The 20,521-nt window shown below is 61.5% G+C and overlaps 2 protein-coding genes across 10 annotated transcripts in view; both read right to left on the reverse strand.

The window, feature by feature from the left end:
• NOSIP (nitric oxide synthase interacting protein) overlaps window positions 1-20,521 on the reverse strand; it is a 357,930-nt gene that overhangs the window by 292,303 nt on the left and 45,106 nt on the right. The window lies entirely within an intron of this gene.
• Window positions 335-19,178, reverse strand: LOC140902007 (metalloproteinase inhibitor 1-like). Of its 9 annotated transcripts, none has more exons than XM_073321571.1 (9): window positions 18,169-19,178; window positions 12,227-12,299; window positions 11,802-11,896; window positions 11,247-11,337; window positions 4,125-4,274; window positions 2,730-2,827; window positions 2,356-2,473; window positions 1,385-1,506; window positions 337-972 (listed from the first exon to the last, which is right to left on the reverse strand). In XM_073321571.1, the coding sequence occupies exons 4-9, from the start codon at window positions 11,302-11,304 to the stop codon at window positions 733-735; spliced, it is 786 nt and encodes a 261-aa protein (XP_073177672.1). In that variant the 5' UTR covers window positions 11,305-11,337; window positions 11,802-11,896; window positions 12,227-12,299; window positions 18,169-19,178; the 3' UTR covers window positions 337-732. The 9 variants fall into 9 exon arrangements, with proteins under 9 accessions (XP_073177668.1, XP_073177678.1, XP_073177672.1 ...); XM_073321568.1 differs by lacking the exon at window positions 18,169-19,178 and adding an exon at window positions 12,587-12,705; XM_073321572.1 differs by lacking the exon at window positions 18,169-19,178 and adding an exon at window positions 12,570-12,705.

Here is a 20,521-nt window from a genome sequence, read left to right on the forward strand (position 1 = left end):
CTCTGGGAGGGGAGTGGGGCTCTGGTGGGTTAGAGCAGGGGGGCTGGGAGCCAGGACTTCTGGGTTCTCTCCCCAGCTCTGGGAGGGAGTGAGGACTAGTAGTTAGAGCACAAGACAGGATGCTGGGAGCCAGGACTCCTGGGTTCTCTCCCTAGCTCTGGGAGGGGAGTGGGGACTAGGAGCCAGGACTCCTAGTTCTGGCCCCAATCCACTCCCAATCCTAATCTGGGTATGGGGGCAAAGAGTGGGTGGGGTTAGGGAGAGGCACGCCCACCCCACATATATTTCCCCACCCACCCACAAAGGGCCACCCCGCCACAGAGGTGGCTGCATGTAGGCGCCGGGCAAGCTGTCCCCATGTAACGTTATGTGTGTCTGTTTGCCAGCTGCCCTGCCCCAGAGGTGGCTGCATCTCAGGAGCTGTACATACAGAACTCCACTCCTGGGGATGCAGTGGATTGGGGCGCAGGGGAGCAGCCAGGAATTGGAGCATGGGGGTGCTCTGGGGTATGTGCCAGGGGGAGCTGGGCCTGAGGCTCAGTGCAAGGGGTTCTCACGCTCCCCAGCCCTGGGCCGGCAGACGACAGCACGGATCTGGGTTCCAGCAATTTATTTATTTAAGAATCAAACTCAGCAACACCATTTTAACCAAGCCCGAGCTCGGGTGGGGGAATAAAGTTCGGGGTGGGTCAAAGGGAGAGGGGGTGACAGTTCTGGGGGTTGGGGTGGAGGTCAGGGGGTGTTTCGGAGGGGGCACAGTCCGGGGCAGATCGCTGCTCTTGAGGGTCTGCTCTTGAGAGTCTTCCAGACGCAGAAGGGGTCGGCTCCGGGGGGCACCCCCTGGCTGGGGCGGGGCAGGCAGGCCAGACGCTGGGCCTGGGGCCCCTGCCAGCTCTGGTCCAGCAGCCCATCGGTCCAGAGGCACTGGGCGTCGCCCAACAGCTCGCATGGCCTGAATTCACAGGGCACCACCTGGGGAGGGGGCGGGGTTAGAGAGAGCCACGCCCACCCACAGACCCCACCCTTATCGCATAGACCTTGCCCCCTGAACCCTATCCCCCCACTTGTGTGCCAGTCATGGGGGGGAAGGGTGGGTGGAGTTAGGGAGAGACACGCCCACCCCACATAGATTTCCCCACCAACCCACAGAGGCCCCCCTAGGACACACCCATCCCGCATAGACCCGGCCCCCGCAAGCCCCACATCTCCCCCCACCAGGCCTGATGTTACATGGCATCACCTGGGGGAGGGAAGGAGGTGGGGTTAGGGACACCCCCAGCCCTCCAAGCCCCCATCTCCCAGCCCCAGTCCCCCAGACCCTTCGCCCCCCAACTCCCAGCCCCTGCCACCCAGGCCTCCTAGGCCCCATCCCACAAGAACTCACCTGGCAGGCGCAGCCCTGTCCGTAGGCCTGGCTGATCCCGTGGCGCTGGCTGGGGGGGATGCGCCCCCAGGGGCGCACGAAGGAACACAATGAAATAATCAGGTGCTTGTCCTGCCGCTCAGCTGGGGGGAGAGGGCAGAGGGAGTGGCTGGCACAGTGCCCCATAGTGACCAACAGCCCCCCCACTGACCCACAGAGCCCCCTATAGCCCCCCACAAAGCCCCCTATAGCCCCCAGACCCTGTAGCCCCCCAGAGTCCCCCCCCACAAATCCACAGTCACCCAATCCCACAGAGCCTCACAGACCCACATCCACCCAACAGCCCCTCCAGAGCCCCCAGAACCCCCCCGAGCCCCACATGGACCCACAGAGCCCTCTAAGGACACCTAGAGCACCCCTAGAGCACTGCACAGCCCCCCCATCCACCCACACTGGACCTCTGGGCAGGGAATGCAGTGTCTTGGGGGGCCTATAGCCAGGGAGGGGGGCCTGAATGGGGAGAGCAGTTTGAGGGGAGGGGGCCATCTCCAGGGTGCGTGGGGGGCTGCTCAGCAGAAGAGAGGGATGTGGGAGGGGCTTGGAGGAAAGGCAGGCGGATAAACCTCTGCATTCACACGGCTGGCTGACAGTCACTCCAGATTAAGGAAGTCAGGAGGACTTCGCTGCCTTTGGGGGGGTGTCTACCCCCATGGGTCCAATCCAGGGGGGACTCGCTGCGGGGGAGGGGCTCCCAGCATGACCCAGGGGGGCTGCAGACTCTGAGGGTCGGTCCCAGGACGTGGGGAAGTCAAGTGGCTCGCTCCAGTGAGCTCCAGACCTGTGGATCTGTGACCAGGGGCAGGGGGCATCTCTCAGCATGGGGGGGAATTACCCCACAAGGGGGCTGGTGTCAAGGGGCCCTGAGGGGTATTGGGAAGTCCCCGGAGCGGGGGCTGCCCCAGGCCGGTGTTGGGGTGGTGGGGGTGCCTTACCCATGATGAGGTACTCCTCCCCGTTCAGAGGCGCCCGGTGCTGGTACCCACAGAAGGTCTCCTGCTCCAAGGAGTCTATGAAGATGCCGTTCCCCTGGGACTCGAGCCCCTTGTAGGTCTGCGGGGAGACGCACATCAGAGCAGCAGGGGCCACTCTGGGGAGCGGGGCAGGGGGCCTGGCTGTGGGGGGAGCTCCTGGCTATCCCAGTCCTGGCTGGGACCAGTAGGGGGCGCTGTGGGGAGCGGGGCAGGGGGCCTGGCTCTGGGGGGAGCTCCTGGCTACCCCAGTCCTGGCCTGGACCAGCAGGGGGTGCCATGGGGAGCGGAGCGGGGTTGGTGGGGGCCGGCTGTGGGGAGCAGGGGGGTGCGGGTACCTTGGTGATTTTAATCTTGTAGCGAATCCAGGACTCGAACTTCTGGGTGTTGCTGCTGGAGTTCAGTGGAGTGACCCCCATGAACTTGCCCCGAATCACTGCACAGCAAAGAGACAGGGGTCAGGGCACCCTGAGCGGCCCTCCAGGCTCACAGCATCTAAAACCACCAGAGTCAACTCCGATATGACACAGACAACCGGGGGAACCGGGTCTGGGACTCTGGACTCTTGGGTTCTTCCACGCCTCGGAGGAAGCAGGATCCCCCCCGCCACACACAGACACACACACTCTTAGGGGGCGTCGGGGCTGGAGCAGTGACCCCAGAATCAGCTCGGGGCCTCTCCAGCGGGTAATAGCTATACTGACGCTGGGGCACAGGGGGAGCGCTCCCTGGTTGGCCAGCGGGGGGCGGGGGGTGGGACGTCTCAGCTCGGGGGGAGGGTTGATAGCTCTGGGGGAGGGGCCCAAGCATTTATGGGTGTTTGGGGGAGCTGCAAAAATTATGGGGGAACTGTGCTGGGGTGTGGGGCATTGGGGGGGTCACTCACCAATGTTGGCCTGGCAGAACAACATCTCAGGGTGCTGGGGGGGCTCAGAGAGGTGCTGGGAGGCAGGGGGTGGGGTCAGGGGTCACTCACCAACATCCGCCTGGCGAACGGCATCTGGGAATGCTGGGGGACGGCGGGGGGTCAGAGGGATGCTGGGGGTCAAACGCCATCTGTGGGTGCTGGGGAGGCAGGGGAGCTCAGCGGGAGGTACTGAGGGATGGGGGGCTCAGGGTTGCTGTGGGACAGGGGGTGGGTTCAGGGGGTCACTCACCGACATCAGCCTGGCAGAACGCCATCTGGGGGTACTGGGGGGGTGGGGAGGGCTCAGCAGGAGATACTGGGGGATGGGAGCTCAGAGGGGTGCTGAGGGACACGGGGCGGGGGGCCTCAGCAGGGGGTACTGGGGGATGGGGGCTCAGAGGGGTGCTGGGGGGCAGGGGGTGGGGTCAGGGTCACTCACCGTTGTTGGCCTGGCAGAACGGCGTCTGGGGGTGCTGAGGGACAGAGGGTGGGGGGGCTCAGCGGGGGGTACTGGTGGATGGGGGGCAGGCTCAGGAGGGGGTACTGGGGGATGGGGGGCTCAGAGGGGGGTACTGGGGGCAGAGGGGCTCAGAGGGGTGCTGAGGGACAGGGAGAAGGGGGGCTCAGCAGGGGATACTGGGGGACAGGGGGCTCAGAGGGGGGCTGGGAACAGGGGGTGGGGTCAGGGGTCACTCACCGACGTCAGCCTGGCAGAACGCTGTCTGGGGGTGCTGAGGGACAGGGGGCAGCCTCAGCAGGGGGTACTGGGGGATGGGGGGCTAAGAGGGGTGCTGGGGGACAGGGGGTGGTGTCAGAGGTCACTCACCAACGTCGGCCTCGCAGAACACCGTCTGGGGGTGCTGGGGGGCGCAGCTGCAGGCGGCCGTGGGGTCCCCCAGCGCCAGGACCAGGATCGCTGCCGCCAGCAGCCGGCTCAAGGCGACAGGGCTCATGGTGATGCTGGGATCGAGGGGGTCTGGGGGGGGGCGGAGCCGGTTAGACCCATGAGAGATGGAGACACCCCCAGCCCCCCAGAATCACCCCAGCCTGTCCTCTCCCTACAGGGGGCGCTATGGGGGGCTCCCCACTACACCAACCCCAGCCTTTTCCAGCAGTTTCTGCTCTGGCCTGGCCTGGAGATGGGGAAAGCGCAGGGGCGGGCTAGCAGGGGGCTGCGGGTCGCGAGTGAGGGGCACCGGCAGGGCTGGAAGGGAGACAGCAGAGGGGCCGGAAGGGGTGCCGGGGGGCCCAGCAGGGGGTCTTGGGGGCCCAGCGGAGGGGAGCAGCAGGGAGGCTCCTCTCTCTTACCTGAGACCATGGGGCAGGCGAGGGCTGAGAATCTCGACTTGCTCAGTGTGTGGCTCAGCCCCGCTGGTTCCTATATAAGCAGCACCACACCCTTCTCCTCCCCCCCACACCGGCCAGGCTGGACAGGAGGAAGGGGGGGGGATGTCAGCGGGGGAGGGGGGGGTAATTATTATCTGATGTCTCTTGCTCGGTGCGTGGGACAGTCCCCACCCCTGCTCCCTGCCGGAGGGGGAAATGTCCGGTCACTCAGCGCCCGCAGCGAGTCAGGGAGGAGAGGGGTGGAAACCCAGGGGTGGAGGGGCGGCATGGGGTAGAGCAGGGACTGTGACATGCGGAGTGGGGGGGCTCTGCTGGGGGATTCAGTGGGGCGCTGTGCTCTAGTGGTGCACAGGGTGGTTGGGGGGATGGATGGAGTCATTAGAGAGTGGATGTATAAATGGATGGATGGGGGGGGATGTGTGGGGGTGGGCAGGGATGGATGGATAGATGGATGGGGGGATGTGTGGGAGTGGGCAGGGATGGATGGATAGATGGATGGGGGGGATGTGTGGGAGTGGGCAGGGATGGATGGATGGATGGGGGGATGTGTGGGAGTGGGCAGGGATGGATGGATAGATGGATGGGGGGGATGTGTGGGAGTGGGCAGGGATGGATGGATGGGGGGATGTGTGGGGGTGGGCAGAGATGGATGGTTGGATGGGGGGGATGTGTGAGGGCAGCACTGGATGATTGTGTGGTTGCAGGGATGCATGGGTAGACGGATGGATGCGTCTAACGGCGGGTGGACACCTGGATGGGTGGGTGAGCGGACAGGGATGGTTGGGCGGCTGGACAGGAATGGGTGGGTGGGTGGATGGATGGGAGAATGGGGGCAGGGATGGATGGGTAGTTGGGTGGAGGGATGGGTTGGGGTAAGGGTGGGTGGATAGACGGATGGGGGGATGTGTGGGGCAGGGATGCATGGGTAGATGGATGGATGGGTCTAATGGCGGGTGGACACCTGGATGGGTGGGTGAGCGGACAGGGATGGTTGGGTGGATGATGTTGGGACCTTATCCACTCGGTCCCCAAGAACTCAGCTCGACGTCAGGCTCAACACAGAGGTTTCTCTCCTGGCACCCAAGGGCCCGACCCTGAGCTACTGAGGCTCAGGGGCAGGGTCCAGGGTGAACCATGCACCCAAAGTACAAACTCATTCACCAGCTGATAAACACGCCCTCACACAGACGCCGCCCGCACTCTCTGTTCTACATCCCCTCGCACGCTCTCTGATCGGCTCCTTAGTTCCTGGGAGCCAATCCCTGGTCACACGTTCGCCATCCGCTCCTGGTTCCTCATCCGCCTGCTGTTCCCTTTCCTACTAACTACATATTTACAAGGCTGATGGGAATTCAGGCTTTGTTCGTTGTTCCGTGGCCTTGGTCAGAACAGATCTACAGATAGGTGAGGGGGTAGGGACGGTTGGGTGGACGGAATAATGGATGAGTGGACGGGGTTGTGTGGGTGAGTGCATAAGCAGGTGGCTGGGAATGGCGGGGTGACGAAGCGGGACTGTTCTTAATGTTTCCTCTGAATAGTGTGGGGGTGCCTCAGTTTCCCCTAAGCAGTTCTTAAGTATCTAGGTGGTGGGAAAAGGGGGTATGATCATTGCAGAGCCCTAGAGGGCAGGTGTGTGCAGGGGTCTAGACACAGGCAGGCAGGTAGCCTGAGCCTAGCCGCTCCTCCCCCCTGCCAGCCAGGTCATCTGCATTTTCACTGACCGTTTCCCTCTCCGCCAATTGGTTCCCTGGATTCAAATTCAAACCCTTGGCCGTTACAGGAGCAGGACCTGGATCCTGTCCCAAAGAGACACAGTCACCCCACAACAGGGTCTCGCAGCTGGTGTCCTGGAGCACCCCAACAACCAGCCAGCCCCACCCCTCCTGGGTCTGCACAGGGAACTGGGCCATAGGCCGGGCGAGGGGCTTCATCCCTGAGACCCTCACCCAGCTCACCCAGCCTCTGAGGCTGCACCACCCAGGGCCTGACAACAGTTCTCTCTGTCCCAGGATCTCGCCACCCCAGGAATGTCTCCCCATTGACCACCACCTTCCGCTCCCACTGGGGGTCCGAGGGGCCCGACCCCAGGAGACTCCACACAGACATATAGGTTGGGGTCAGGAGTGGGAGCCTGTCCTCATCCCCACCCATCTGGCTGACAGAGTCTATGGCCTGGGGACCCAGCAAGGGAGCTAGACACCGGGGCTTTTCCGCAGGGTCCCCCAGGTTCAAATCTCCAGCCTGCTCAAAGGCAGTGAGGTGGGCATCCACATCCCCACCCCCCCTTAATCAGGGGCAGCAATTTAGTCTCGAGGTTCCCTGCGGAACTGGCCCCCGGGGTCTATCCCCACTCACCCCGGGGAGGTCCCCTATGCCTCTCCGCTCCCCCACCGCCAGTTCATGCCGCTTCTGCAGCTCTTTCTCGGGCTCTTGCTCTCTCGGACTCAGCTCCAATCCCGTCCGTCTCCGATCCCCCGATGGGGAACCCGATCGTGAAGACCCTCGTCTGGTCGGAGACAGGAGTCTTGGGGATGCGTGGCTACTACTCCTGCTGCTCCCAGATCCTGCTCTAGCCCCATTTGGGGTCAGGAATCTGTCCCTGAGAGCGGTCATCCTCCTCCAGCTGCACGATTAACTGTGCCTTGGTGAACTTTCCAATGCCCAACCCTCTCTATTTTTGCACAGGGTTACAATGTCCTTCTTAAGGAGATGGTGACAGGCCGTCACTCCGCTCTTCCCAAGCTGTTGTGGACTCACAGGCCTGTGTGCTCTCAGCTCCCCACGGTCTCCAGGGAGAACCCCTCGTGTGCCAGCCCTTCTCGAGGTCACCACCTCTTTGCCAGGGTCGAGCCGCAGACTCCTCCGCCCCTGGGACCACTCACTGCAATCCCCACGGGAACCCTGTTACTGCAAAAGTCCTTCTCCCTTCCCGGGCCAAGCCGCAGGCTCCTCCACCCCTGAGACTGCTCACCACAGTCCCCAGGGGGACCCCATTACTGCATAGTCCTTCTCGCTGGTCACACACTCCCAGGGGTTAACCGCCCCCCGAAACCGCTCCTCTCTGAGCCTTCAGCACGCCTCGTCCTCGTCAGTCCCCCTTCGTTTTACTGCTCCCCAGTCGCTTACTGCAGGAAGCGCCGTCCACGGGGTGCAGTACATCCCACCGCTGCCACCAGTTGTCACGGAGTCCCTGGGCGATGCTCTGGAACTGCTCCCTACGAAGCCAGTCAGGACTCTGGGGAAGTCTCCTCTCTGGGAGCAGCCTGTCTTCAGGACACACAGCTCACCGGGCTTCCACCTTCCTGGGTCTGACCTCGGAGCATTCAGCATCCTCTGCCCCTCCGTGCACTTCCCACAGCGAGTCCGCCCAGGCAGGGTCCTGGGGAAGCCAGAGGGTCCTGCCCCACAACTTCACAGTCAGACGTGACTCTCAGCCAGCCAGTAAAACAGAAGGTTTATTCGATGACAGGAACATGGTCTAAAACAGAGCTTGTAGGTGCAGAGAACAGGTCCCCTCAGCCGGGTCCATTTTTGAGGGGCAGGGAGCCAGACAACTACGTCTGCACTTCACTCCATGTCCCAAGCCAGCCCCCAACTGACTCCCCCTCCAGCCCCCCCCTCCTCTGGGCTTTGTCCCTTTCCCGGGCCAGGAGGCCACCTGATTCCTTTGTTCTCCAACCCTTTAGCTCTCACCTTGTAGGGGGAAGGGCCAGGCCCATCAGTAGCCAGGAAACAGGTTGTCAGCCATTCTCTGTGTCCATACCCCTGCACACACCTGCCCTCTAGGGCTGTGCAACGATCATACTCCCTTATCCCACCACCTAGATACTTAAGAACTGATTAGGGGAAACTGAGGCACCCCCACAATATTCAGAGGAAACATTAAGAACAGTCCCGCTTCATCACAGTGGGTGGGGGTAGGAAGGCTGGATGAGTGGACAGGGATGGATGGGGGATGGATAGGCGGGTGGGTGTTTGGGCAGGAATTGATGGGTGTGTCGGTGGTTGGAGGGGAGCTGGGTGAGATGGGTGGGCAGGGATGTTTGGGCGCATGGGTGGTTGGATGGGGTGATAGATGGGTTCTAGGGCTGGTTGGTTGTAGGATGGATGGTTGTAGGACGGTTGGGCAGGGATGGTTGTGTGGGAAGAGATGACAGGGTGGATGGATGGGAGAGGTAATGGGTGGACTGGTATGGTTGGATGGGGGATGGTTGGGCACAGGATTTGGGGAGAATGGGGTGGTTGGATCGGGGGATGAGTGGGCAGCCATGGGTGGGTGGAGGGATGGGGGGCAGGGATGGATGGGTCCTTGGATGGGCTGGAAGGTATCATGGATCCACAGGCCCGGTGCTCTCGCCCGGCTCTGGAACAGATCCCCTTCAGTGTGGCAGCCCCTTAGGGGCACACTCACTCACTGGCATGAGCCCCTCGGCTTCCCCGCCCCGTGGGACCAAACCTCGGAGCTGTCAGCACCCCCGCATCATGCCATAACCCCCCCCCAACCAGTCCAGCTGGATTGGACACCTGGGGAAGACTTGTACCCCCAAAGGGAGCAATGCACCCCCGACTTCCTGACGTGGGAGTGACTCTCAGCTAGTGTGCTAAAAGCAGGAGGGTTTATTAGATGTCTGGACACAGTGTAGAGAGTCAACGACCTATTCCACCAGCTAGTTAAACATGCACCACATAGGGGAAACCGAGACACACGCAGCATTCACACAAAACCTTAGGAAAAGTTTCCACTTTGTCACATCTCTCCACCCTTCGAGACCCAACTGAGTGGGGTCACTACGGCCCGTGACCTGGGGAAGCCCAGGGACCCCTCCCCGGGACAAAGCATCTGCTGTAATATTTGCACATCCATTCACGTGGCCCGCCTGCATCTCATAACCCTGGAGGATCAGACTCCGTCTCAGCAGCTCGGCATTAGCCCCTTTCATTTGGTGCAGCCGTGCCAGAAGAGAGTGGTCAGTCTACACGGTAACATGCCGTCCAGTTAGATACAGCTGCCGCCTTTTAAAAGTCCACCCCACGGCCAGGCATCCCCTCTCCCTGGGGGCCTAGCTCTGCTCCTGGGGCAGCAAGTTCTCGCCCACGTACACGACGGGTTCTCTCTCCCACTTAGCATCAGCATCGCGCCCAGCCCTGTGCCTCAAGTGTCGGTGAGCACCAGGAAGGGCTTGTACGCCCGAGCAAAGTCCTCCACCCTCCACAGTAATGAACTGATCCACCCGGCGCGGGAAGGTGGCAGGCGCCCCCTTGAGACAAAAGGTAGGACCAGGAATTCAAAGAGCCCCAAAGGGGGTGATGAAGGCAGATTTCTGTCTGGCCTCTGGGTCTAAAGACACCAGCCTTTTGTGAAATCCATGGCACTGTGCTTCCGATAGTCCACACAGTGACCTGGCCCTCCTCCTTAGCTCTTCGCTTTCCTACAGAGGGGTCGACCGTGGTGGTTAGTTCTCGGTACCCAATGGCTGGGCAATTGTCTGGGCCCAGACAGGCGTCAGTCACACCAGGATCTCTGAGTCTTTGCGCAGAGCAAACAACCATTTCCCGCAGCCTCGTTAGCCCGGTGCCACGTAGGGGAAACCGAGGCATTCACAATATTACGAAAAATTCCCATTTCGTCACACGCCCTCCGCGCCCCTCCCCCACACACACACACACACAGTGCAGGGCTTGTGTCCTCCAGCAGGGGGGCCAGGGACACACACAGAGAGTGCAGGGCTTGTCTCCTCCAGCAGGGACAGACACACACACACACAACCACATGCATTGTGTGTGTGTAACTGGGTGGGCAGCTTCCTGGATGCAGCATGGGGCGTGAGGGGGTTGGAGCTGGGGTTTGGGGTTAACTCCACGTGTCCTGACATCAATTAACGGTGGGGGAAGGGGGTGCTGCCCCTCCCCCCATGCCAGACACTGGGAGCTCAGCCCCACCCCAGACAGCACTAAGGGGCTGGCAGCCCCCGACCCCCCAGGACCAGGCCAGTTTCCTCGAGTACGTCCACACCACAGCCAGGGCGCTGTAGCAGCGACGCTCCCCACCCCCCGGGGGGAAGGGCCCTCCCCAGGCGCAGCTCGACCGCCTCTGCCAGAGGCCGTAGCTGGGTCGATGACCCTGTCCACAAACGACCTGCGTCTGCACCAGGCATGGAGCGACCCCGCCCTGGTGCCCAGGGGGGCGGGGGGCTGGGAGCCAGGACTCCTGGGTACTCGACATGCACCTCTCACTAACTATTAAACCCTGTAAGGCATTGACTCAAACCCAGCCAGGTGCACAGGAGGCAAGAAATCTTCTGCCAGGCCACCCTCCCTTCGGGTGCCCAGCCAGCAGCCGCCGCTCTCCGGCCACCCAGCTCTGAAGGCAGCAGCCACTTCTCATGCCCCCGCAATGCCCGAATACAGTCCCCCCCCACCCCGGTTGGAGCGGGGGCACTAGAAGTCAGGTGGGATGTCACTTTTCCTCTTGGCCTTCTGAGCAGGGGAAATAAAAAAGCCACCGGAGGGGAGCAGAGGCCCATGGTAGCGGGAGCCCTAGAGAAGGGCTCGGAAGCTGGCCTCTCTCACTGACAGAAGTGGGTCCAATCACAGCTCTTACCTCCCCCGCCTTGTGTCTCTAGGATCCTGGGACTGACCCGGTTCCCACTACGCTGCATCCCTGACAACGTGAAGCAGGGTCTCTGCTGGAGCTGGGGGTGGAAACAGGAGTGGGTTAGCGGGGGACTGCGGGTCAGAGCGGGGCGGGGGGGCAGCCTAGGGTTGGGCTGGTGTCTTGTGTTTCTGGCTGTAAGCGTGTGAGCCCCGGGCCGGGAGCTGTAACAAACCTGGGGGGCTTGTAAAGGAAGTAAGAGAGAATCGTTAGACCATTGGAAATCAGGGAGCCAAAGAAAGACAGCCAAAGAGGAGACATGAGGTCTGTCTCCTCTAGGGGGCACCGGCCCTGATCCAGGCCCAGGATGGGGACTGGCTGGCTCAGCGGGTGGGGAATGGGGCCAGGGCCGGGGCCTGTCCCCTCTAGGGGGCACCAGCTCCCACCGGCCCCAGGGCGGGGACTGGCTGGTTCAGGGGGGCAGGGAATGGGGCTGGGGGGGTGCCAGTTCTGATCTCTGGCTCTTTAGCCCAAAAGTCCCGACATATTGAGTGTTTCAATCACCGTCTTTAAGTCCCTTGTGGGGAACAAACGTCAGCACCGCAGCAGGAGGTTGAACCCTGGCCCATGGCTGGAAGTTGAAGCCGGACAAATGCAGCCTGGGAATAAGGTGCAAGTTTTTGCCGTGAGTGCAATGAACCCTCAGGACCCTTCCCCAGGGGGGCAGTGGATTCTCCAGCCCGGAGGTTTTCATCAGGATGGTCAGTTTTGCTAAGAGTTCTGCCCTAGATCAAACAGGAATTCATTCGGGGCAGGTCTCTGGCCTATGTGATACAGGAGGTCAGACGAGAGGCTCATAATGGTACCGAGTGCAGTCTCTGACCCCCACTGGCTCAGCCAAATCCCTATTTCAGGAACCTCAGTCAAAAAAACACGGAGAGTCCTTCAGTTCCCGTCCCAGGTTTGTGGCTTTGCTGTGCTGTTCTTACCTTGCTGTCTCACCCCAGAGGTGGCTGCAGCTCAGCGCCAGGCAAGCCCATGTGTGGCCGTTCCCCACTTGCCCTGTGTCATAAATATAAAGGGAAGGGTAAACCCCTTTGAAATCCCTCCTGGCCAGGGGAAAGCTCCTCTCACCATGTCAAGGTTCCTCCCCCACTCTGAACTCTAGGGTACAGATGTGGGGACCTGCATGAAAAACCTCCTAAGCTTATCTTTACCAGCTTAGGTCAAAACTTCCCCAAGGTACAAAAAAGATACACAGACAGAAATAGTTATTCTATTCAGCACAATTCTTTTCTCAGCCATTTAAAGAAATCATAATCTAACACATACCTAGCTAGATTACTTACTAAAAGTTCTAAGACTCCATTCCTGTTCTTTCCCCGGCCAAGACGACTACAGACAGACACACAAACCCTTTGTTTCTCTCCCTCCTCCCAGCTTTTGAAAGTATCTTGTCTCCTCATTGGTCATTTTGGTCAGGTGCCAGCGAGGTTACCTTTAGCTTCTTAACCCTTTACAGGTGAGAGGAGCTTTCCCCTGCATTTTGGTCAGGTGCCAGCGAGGTTACCTTTAGCTTCTTAACCCTTTACAGGTGAGAGGAGCTTTCCCCTGGCCAGGAGGGATTTCAAAGGGGTTTACCCTTCCCTTTATATTTATGACACCCTGCCCCAGAGGTGGTTGCATCTCAGTAGCTGTCCATCCAAAACTCAGCTCCTGTCCCAAAAGCAGAGACCTGGAGCTGATGGAGGAATCACTATTAGCTCTTGGCTCTGTAGGGAACACAAGAGTCAGTGCTTCAACCTCATTGCATTAACACACACACACACACAGCAGGGCCCAACCCCTCCAGCAGGGGCTGGCAGGGATACACACAAACACACACACGCAGAGCAGAGTCCATCCCCTCCAGCAGGGGGCGTCAGGGACACACAAACACACAGCGGCCACCTGTGTTCTCTCCCCACCTCTGGGAGGGGAGTGGGTTCTAGTGGGTTAGAGCAGGGAGGGTTGGAGCCAGGACTCCTGGGTTCTCTCCCAGGCTCTGGGAGGGGAGTGGGGTCCAGTGGGTTAGAGCGGGGGGCTGGGAGCCAGGACTCCTGGGTTCCATGGCAGAGCTTGTTCCAGAGAGAACAGGAAACCCGTTTGCCTGGCGGTTGCTCGATGCCTTACCATGCTGAGGGCAGCCGGAAAGGGGGCAGGCTGCTCAACCTCTAACCCGCCCATTACAGGCCAGCAGGGAAAAGCCATCAAAAAAAATCCAGCAGCTGTTCACAACCTGGGCCCCCTAGTGCCAGGCGCTGGCCAGGGCTGGGCTGGCAGGGGGCTGCGGGTTGGGAGTGAGGAGCACCAACAGGGCTATGGGGGAGCCCTGGGCTGGGCTGGCAGGGGGCTGCGCGTTGGGAGTGAGGGGTAGGGCTGTGGGGGAGCCCTGGGCTGGGCTGGCAGGGGGCTGCGGGTTGGGAGTGAGGAGCACCGGCAGGGCTATGGGGGAGCCCTGGGCTGGGCTGGCAGGGGGCTGTGGGTTGGGAGTGAGGGGCACCGGCAGGGCTATGGGGGAGCCCTGGGCTGGGCTGGCAGGGGGCTGTGGGTTGGGAGTGAGGGGCACCGGCAGGGCTATGGGGGAGCCCTGGGCTGGGCTGGCAGGGGGCTGCGCGTTGGGAGTGAGGGGCACCGGCAGGGCTGGGGTGCGGGGCAGGGCTGGGGCAGAAGGGGGCTGGTTTTGTCTCCACGGCTGTTCCCAATCTCGGTGGATTTACACTCACAATGGGCAGCCCTGATTACTGGAACCTTATCCCAGGGGACGGGGGCGGGAGTTGCCACACACAGAGCCCCCCCCTCCCCCGAGCCTCCCAAACTCCACGCCCCCACCATGGACCTCCCCACAATGACCCCCGATTGGGCCTCCCCAGCCTCTCCCCCACTAACTGACCTCCCCGCAGTGCAGACTACTCCAACACACAGAGCAGGGCCCACCCCCTCCAGTAGGGGGCACACACACATACACTGCTAACTACCCCCGCCCGACAGCTACCCCCTAGCTATCTAGGGGTTGCAGCACATGGGGCCCTCTGGGGCCCACACTGATCCTGCCCTGACCCACCCCTGCCAGGACCTGCCTTGAGGGAGGATGGTCCCCACTGAGGGGGAACCGATTGGTCAATGCAGACACCCCCCAAGAGGGGAGGGGCGGACTCAGAGACGACTTAAAAGTTTGGGGTGGGGGCACATGGGGCACAGGGCGAGAAGGAGGGAGTGCAGGAAGGGTGCGGGGTTAGGTGACGGGTACCCCAACCTGTCAGCGCCAAGGCCGGTAAGTGGGGACCTCCAGCCTTCAGGGACGAGTCCCTTCTAGGGAGGGGGCAGAGAAAGGGAGGAAAGGGGGGTCAGAGTTCAGGGAGAAAGATGGGGGAACTGCTCTACAGCCAGAGGGGCTGGGAGCCAGGACTCCTGGGTTCTCTCCCTGGCTCTGGGAGGGGAGTGGGGTCTCGTGGTGAGAGTGGGGGGAGGGGCTGGGAGCCAGGACTCCTGGGTTCTCTCCCCAGGGAGGGGAGGGGAATCTAGTCGTTAGAGCGGGGGAGCACGGCTGGGAGCCAGGACTTCTGGGTCCTACCTTATCCCCCAACGCTGTTAGTCCGCTCTTGCTTCCGACACCGTCCTGTCCCCCAGTGCTGAGACCGGCCACCCAGCACTGACCCCACATCCTCTGCAGCCATGGCAGGGCTGGCAGCTTGAACCGTGAGTGAGGTCCCAGGGAGGGGGCCTGTCACTACTCCTCCCCCATGCAGAACCAGGGTGGGGGCTGGGAGCCAGGACCCTTGGGTTCTCTCCCTGGCTCGGGAGGGTGGGAGTGGGGTCTAGTGGTTACAGCAGGGAGGGAGGGCTAGGAGCTAGGACTCCTGGATTCTCTCCCTGGCTGGGGGGGGAGGAGGCTGGGGGGTCTAATGGTTATTACAGTGGTGGGGCTGGAAGCCAGGTCCGTGGCCCCAGGTCATGTACACGTTAATGAGAAAGCTGCTTGGCACAGACGCTCTGGGGCTCAAATTCCTTCCCTGTCCCTGTCCCCCCCACCCGTCCCAGACTAATTAGCCTCCCGGGTGCATTGTGTCCCCCGGGGCGCTGCGTTCTCACGCTCTCAGGTTTGATGGGCCGGGTGGGGAGGGGTGATCAGGTTCCCCCCACTTAATCCAGGGGATCACAGCCGGGAATTACATGTCCCCAGCGGGACTGGGGGGGAGGACTCTCAGAGGCTGCCACTGACCTGCCAAGAAGGGACCTTGTTGGGGTGTGGAGACATTCCCCCAGAGCCTGCAACGCGCCCCCACAGCGGCGCAGACCTCCGTGCACTGAGCTGCAGGGGGAGCGCTCCCTGCGGTGGAGGTATTAGGGCTTTTACCCATGCTGGGCCACCAGGGGGCACAGCACACTGCCACGGGGGCACCGCACATTGCAGGAGAACGCACTGACAGAGGTTAGAAATATCCCCCGGTTTAAATTATAGGGGGTGGGGGCAGGGAGCCCGGGGCTGGGAGCCCGGGGCTGGGCTAGCAGGGGCTGCGGATCGGGAGTGAAGGGCACCGGCAGAGCTGGGGAGGGGGTCAGGGCTGGGCTGGCAGGGGACTGCGGGTCAGGAGTGAGGGGCACGGGCAGGGCTGTGGGGAGCCCAAGGCTAGGCTAGCAGGGGGCTGTGGGTCGGGAGTGAGGGGAACCGGCAGAGCTGGCAGGGCTGGGCTAGGAGGGTGCTGCTGGTCGGAAGTGAGGGGCACCAGCTGAGGTCCTGACAGCCCCCTTACCCCACACCGTCTCCCTCTCAGACATTATCAGCCCCCCCTTCAGGAAGGCCCCAGAGATGCCCGGCCTGGCGGGGGGACCCCCGGCTGCTCCCCCTTCCCTGCACTTCGCCACCCCCACACGCCGGCGCCATCGCACCAGCTTCACCCAGGAGCAGCTGGAGCAGCTGGAGGCCGCCTTCGTCAAGAACCATTATCCTGACATCTACGTCCGCGAGGAGCTGGCCCGGGCCACGCGACTCAATGAGGCCAGGATCCAGGTACCAGGTGGAGGGCTGCAGGGCGGGAGGCTGGGCAGGGGGGCGCACTCTCCTGGCAGTCAGTGCTAGGCACTGGAGGGCGTTCTGTGTGGCTGTTTCCCAGCCGCCCCACCCCAGAGGTGGCCGCACTCTGTGCCGGGTGAGGCATCACTGAAGTCCCAGCCAGGGGCACTCCTGTGTGAGGGGCTCCGTGGGGTAACACGGCTGGGTCTGGACGGTGTCTTTCTCTCTTTCCAGGTGTGGTTCCAGAACCGCCGGGCCAAGCAGCGGAAACAGGAACGGGCCCTGCTGAAGCCCAGCCCTCCACGGGTCCTCTCGGTCGGGCCAGTACCCATTCCCCCACCCCGGCAGTACCAATACACCCCGACCCTGGCCCCCCACCACCACCTCCCCCGCTTCCCTGCCTCCTACCCCGCAGGGCTCCCGCCTCCCCCTGGCCAGTTCCCGTGCACCCACCCCCCGCCACCCCCCCGTGCCCCCGAGGACTGGTACAGCTCCCTGCGCGCTATGACCTCCCCCCCTGCCCCCCCACCCTCCGTCATCTCCCTCAGCCTGGACCCAGCCACCCACTGGAACTGAGACCCATGGGGCGCTGGATGCAGCATGGAACAGACATAAAGGTGTTGAAAGGCCTCTGGCTCCGTCTCCTTCATTCCAACACACGAGGATGGCTCTCCCAGCACTGAGATGCAGTCACCTCTGGGGCGGGGCAGCTGGGAAACAGCCGCACATAACACCACCTGGGGATGGTTCGCCTGATACTGAGATGCAGCCACTTCTAGAGCAGTGCAGCTGGGGAACAGCAGCACATACCACCGCATGGCGATGGCTCATCCGGCGCTGAGCTGCGCCACCTCCCATTATTATTATTATTCTTCAATCATTCAATATGGGCAAACAGGATGTTCCAACCTATAACATATTTTTTCCTCTGTGCTTTGAATGGGCTCATTTCCTAACGCAGAGAAAAATTACGAGTGAAATAGACTGGAAGAAAAAAATTAGATTGCAAAATATGAATGCACCTGGGGAGTTTTCGAGGAAAAGTTCCTCAGATGACCAAAAAGCCACAATTCCAGAAATCAAGAAAGTGGGTACATTTGGCTAAAAGCCCATGCTCTTTCAGTGGGGGAAATGAAGGTATCAGTTAGACATTTACAAAGCTACATATAAAAAATGGGGAAAAATATGAGATAAACAGTAATCAATATAAATTAGAAGTGTAGAAAATTGATAAGGGAAACTAAAGGCAAGAGAGGAACATCCATAGCTGGCTAAGGACAATAAGGAGGGGTTTTTTTAAAGCATATCAGGAACAAAATACACTCTAGCATAGACAGAGATGGAAAAATTGCTAATGATGGTACAGAAAAGGCAGACATAGTCATTCAACATCTGTGTCCCATATTTGGTTAGAAGAAGGATGAGGTACGCATATCAAATGAGGGCGATGGAGCACTGTCCAGGACATTAGGCCTGGACCCCCAAAGGGACTTAGGCCTTGTGATGCTGCCCTTCTAGGTCCCTTGAAAAATCGCTGTGACCCACAGAGCCCAAGTTAGGGGCCTGGACTCTCTCTACAGCGAGCAGAAAGAGATGGGCGCCCCAGCACGTGACCCACAAAAATCCTGCCCCTCTTGTGTCTTGCATCACCTAAGTCCAGGCTCCAAGCAGGCACCTAGCTCTACCTAGCTGGGAATGTCTGCCCCCCACCATGTCACTCCCTTGGAGCAGCCTCCCCAAGGGGTCCTGCTTGTCCACAAGGGGAGGCCCTGGGACAGCCCCACCTCTGAGGGTTGGCCCGCTTCCCACGGATGCTCAGTCTCCCACATGTCTTGAAATGCCTTTTCCGGCTTGCCCAGCTTGGCGGGCGCATCTCACCGCTCTCCGTTGTCCTGGGCAGCTCCCAACATGGCCGGCTCCTGGATCAGACAGGAGGTTTGTTACGGGAGGATCTCTCAGGGCAGGTTGTTACAGGAGGGTCTCTCGGCTACATGGTGGGGGGGTGTTATGGGAGGGTCTCTCAGGGTGGGTTGTTATGGGAGGGTCTCTCGGCTGCATGGGGGGTGTTACGGGAGGGTCTCTCAGAGGGGGTTGTTACTCGGGAGGGGGTCTCTCGGCCACATGGGGGCGTGTTACGGGAGGGTCTCTCAGGGCGGGGTGTTATGGGAGGGTCTCTCGGCAGCATGGGGGGTTGTTAGGAAAGGGTCTCTCAGGGCTAGTTTGTTTCGGGAGGGTCTCTCAGTGGCATGGGGGGGTGTTACGGGAGGGTCTCTCGGGGCTGGTTGTTATGGGAAGGTCTCTCAGGGCTGGTTGTTACTGGGGGGTCTCTCGGCCGCACAGGGGGGTGTTATGGGAGGGTCTCTCGGCCGCACGGAGGGGTGTTATGGGAGGGTCTCTCGGCCGCATGGGGGGGTTGTTAGGGAAGGGTCTCTCAGGGCTGGTTTGTTATGGGAGGGTCTCTCGGTGGCATGGGGGGGTGTTATGGGAGGGTCCCTCGGGGCTGGTTGTTATGGGAAGGTCTCTCAGGGCGGGTTTGTTATTGTAGGGTCTTTCGGCTGCATGGGGGGGGGTGTTATGGGAGGGTCTCTCGGCTGCATGGGGGGGTGTTACGGGAGGGTCTCTCAGGGCTGGTTGTTACTGGGAGGTCTCTCGGCCACACGGGAGGGTGTTATCGGAGGGGTCTCCCAGGGCGGGGTGTTTTGGGAGGGTCTCTCAGGGCTGGTTGTTACTGGGGGGGTCTCTCGGCCACACGGGGGGGTGTTATGGGAGGGGTCTCTCAGGGCGGGGTGTTTCGGGAGGGTCTCTCAGGGCTGGTTGTTACTGGGAGGTCTCTTGGCCACACGGGGGGGTGTTATGGGAGGGTCTCTCAGGGCGGGGTGTTTTGGGAGGGTCTCTCAGGGCTGGTTGTTACTGGGGGGGGTCTCTCGGCCACACGGGGGGGTTGTTAGGGGAGGGTCTCTCGGCCGCATGGGGGGGTGTTATTGTAGGGTCTCTCAGGGCGGGGTGTTAGGGGATGGGTCTCTCAGGGCTGGTTGTTACTCGGGGGTCTCTCGGCCACACTGGGGGGTGTTATGGAAGGGGTCTCTCGGCTGCATGGGGGGGTGTTACGGGAGGGGTCTCTCAGGGCGGGGTGTTTCGGGAGGGTCTCTCAGGGCGGGTTTGTTATTGTAGGGTCTCTCGGCTGCATGGGGCGGTGTTACGGGAGGGTCTCTCAGGGCTGGTTGTTACTGGGGGGTCTCTCGGCCACACGGGGGGGTTGTTAGGGGAGGGTCTCTCGGCCGCATGGGGGGGTGTTATTGTAGGGTCTCTCAGGGCGGGGTGTTAGGGGATGGGTCTCTCAGGGCTGGTTGTTACTGGGGGGTCTCTCGGCCACACAGGAGGGTGTTATGGGAGGGGTCTCTCAGGGCGGGGTGTTTCGGGAGGGTCTCTCAGGGCTGGTTGTTACTGGGGGGGTCTCTCGGGCGCATGGGGGAGGTGTTATTGTAGGGTCTCTCAGGGCGGGGTGTTACTGGGAGGTCTCTCGGCCACACGGGAGGGTGTTATGGGAGGGGTCTCTCAGGGCGGGGTGTTTCGGGAGGGTCTCTCAGGGCTGCTTGTTATGGGAAGGTCTCTCAGGGCGGGTTTGTTATTGTAGGGTCTTTCGGCTGCATGGGGGGGGTGTTATGGGAGGGTCTCTCGGCTGCATGGGGGGGTGTTACGGGAGGGTCTCTCAGGGCTGGTTGTTACTGGGGGGTCTCTCGGCCACACTGGGGGGTGTTATGGGAGGGGTCTCTCAGGGCGGGGTGTTTCAGGAGGGTCTCTCAGGGCTGGTTGTTACTGGGGGGGTCTCTCGGCCACACGGGGGGGTTGTTAGGGGAGGGTCTCTCGGCCGCATGGGAGGGTGTTATTGTAGGGTCTCTCCGGGCGGGGTGTTAGGGGATGGGTCTCTCAGGGCTGGTTGTTACTGGGGGGTCTCTCGGCCACACTGGGGGGTGTTATGGGAGGGGTCTCTCGGCTGCATGGGGGGGTGTTACGGGAGGGTCTCTCAGGGCTGGTTGTTACTGGGAGGTCTCTCGGCCACACTGGGGGGTGTTATGGGAGGGTCTCTCGGCCGCATAGGAGGGTGTTATTGTAGGGTCTCTCAGGGCGGGGTGTTTCGGGAGGGTCTCGGGGGCTGGGCGGAACCAGGCCGCGGCCGGGCCAGGAAGGTCTCAGCGCAGACCAGGCCGCGTTGTTATGGTAACCCTGGCGC

This window comes from Lepidochelys kempii, chromosome 23 (genome assembly GCF_965140265.1).
Source record: "Lepidochelys kempii isolate rLepKem1 chromosome 23, rLepKem1.hap2, whole genome shotgun sequence".
In the NCBI taxonomy this organism is placed as follows: domain Eukaryota; kingdom Metazoa; phylum Chordata; order Testudines; family Cheloniidae; genus Lepidochelys; species Lepidochelys kempii.

Coding starts and splice junctions, on each gene's coding strand:
- LOC140902007 (XM_073321567.1), bottom strand. CDS start 18,119: ATGTGGGAGACTGAGCATCCGTGGGAAGCGGGCCAACCCTCAGAG. Junction 2,828..4,124: donor GTTCTGCGAGGCCGACGTTG/GTGAGTGACCTC, acceptor TTTGCTGTGCAG/TGATTCGGGGCAAGTTCATG. Junction 973..1,384: donor GACAGGGCTGCGCCTGCCAG/GTGAGTTCTTGT, acceptor CCCCCTCCCCAG/GTGGTGCCCTGTGAATTCAG.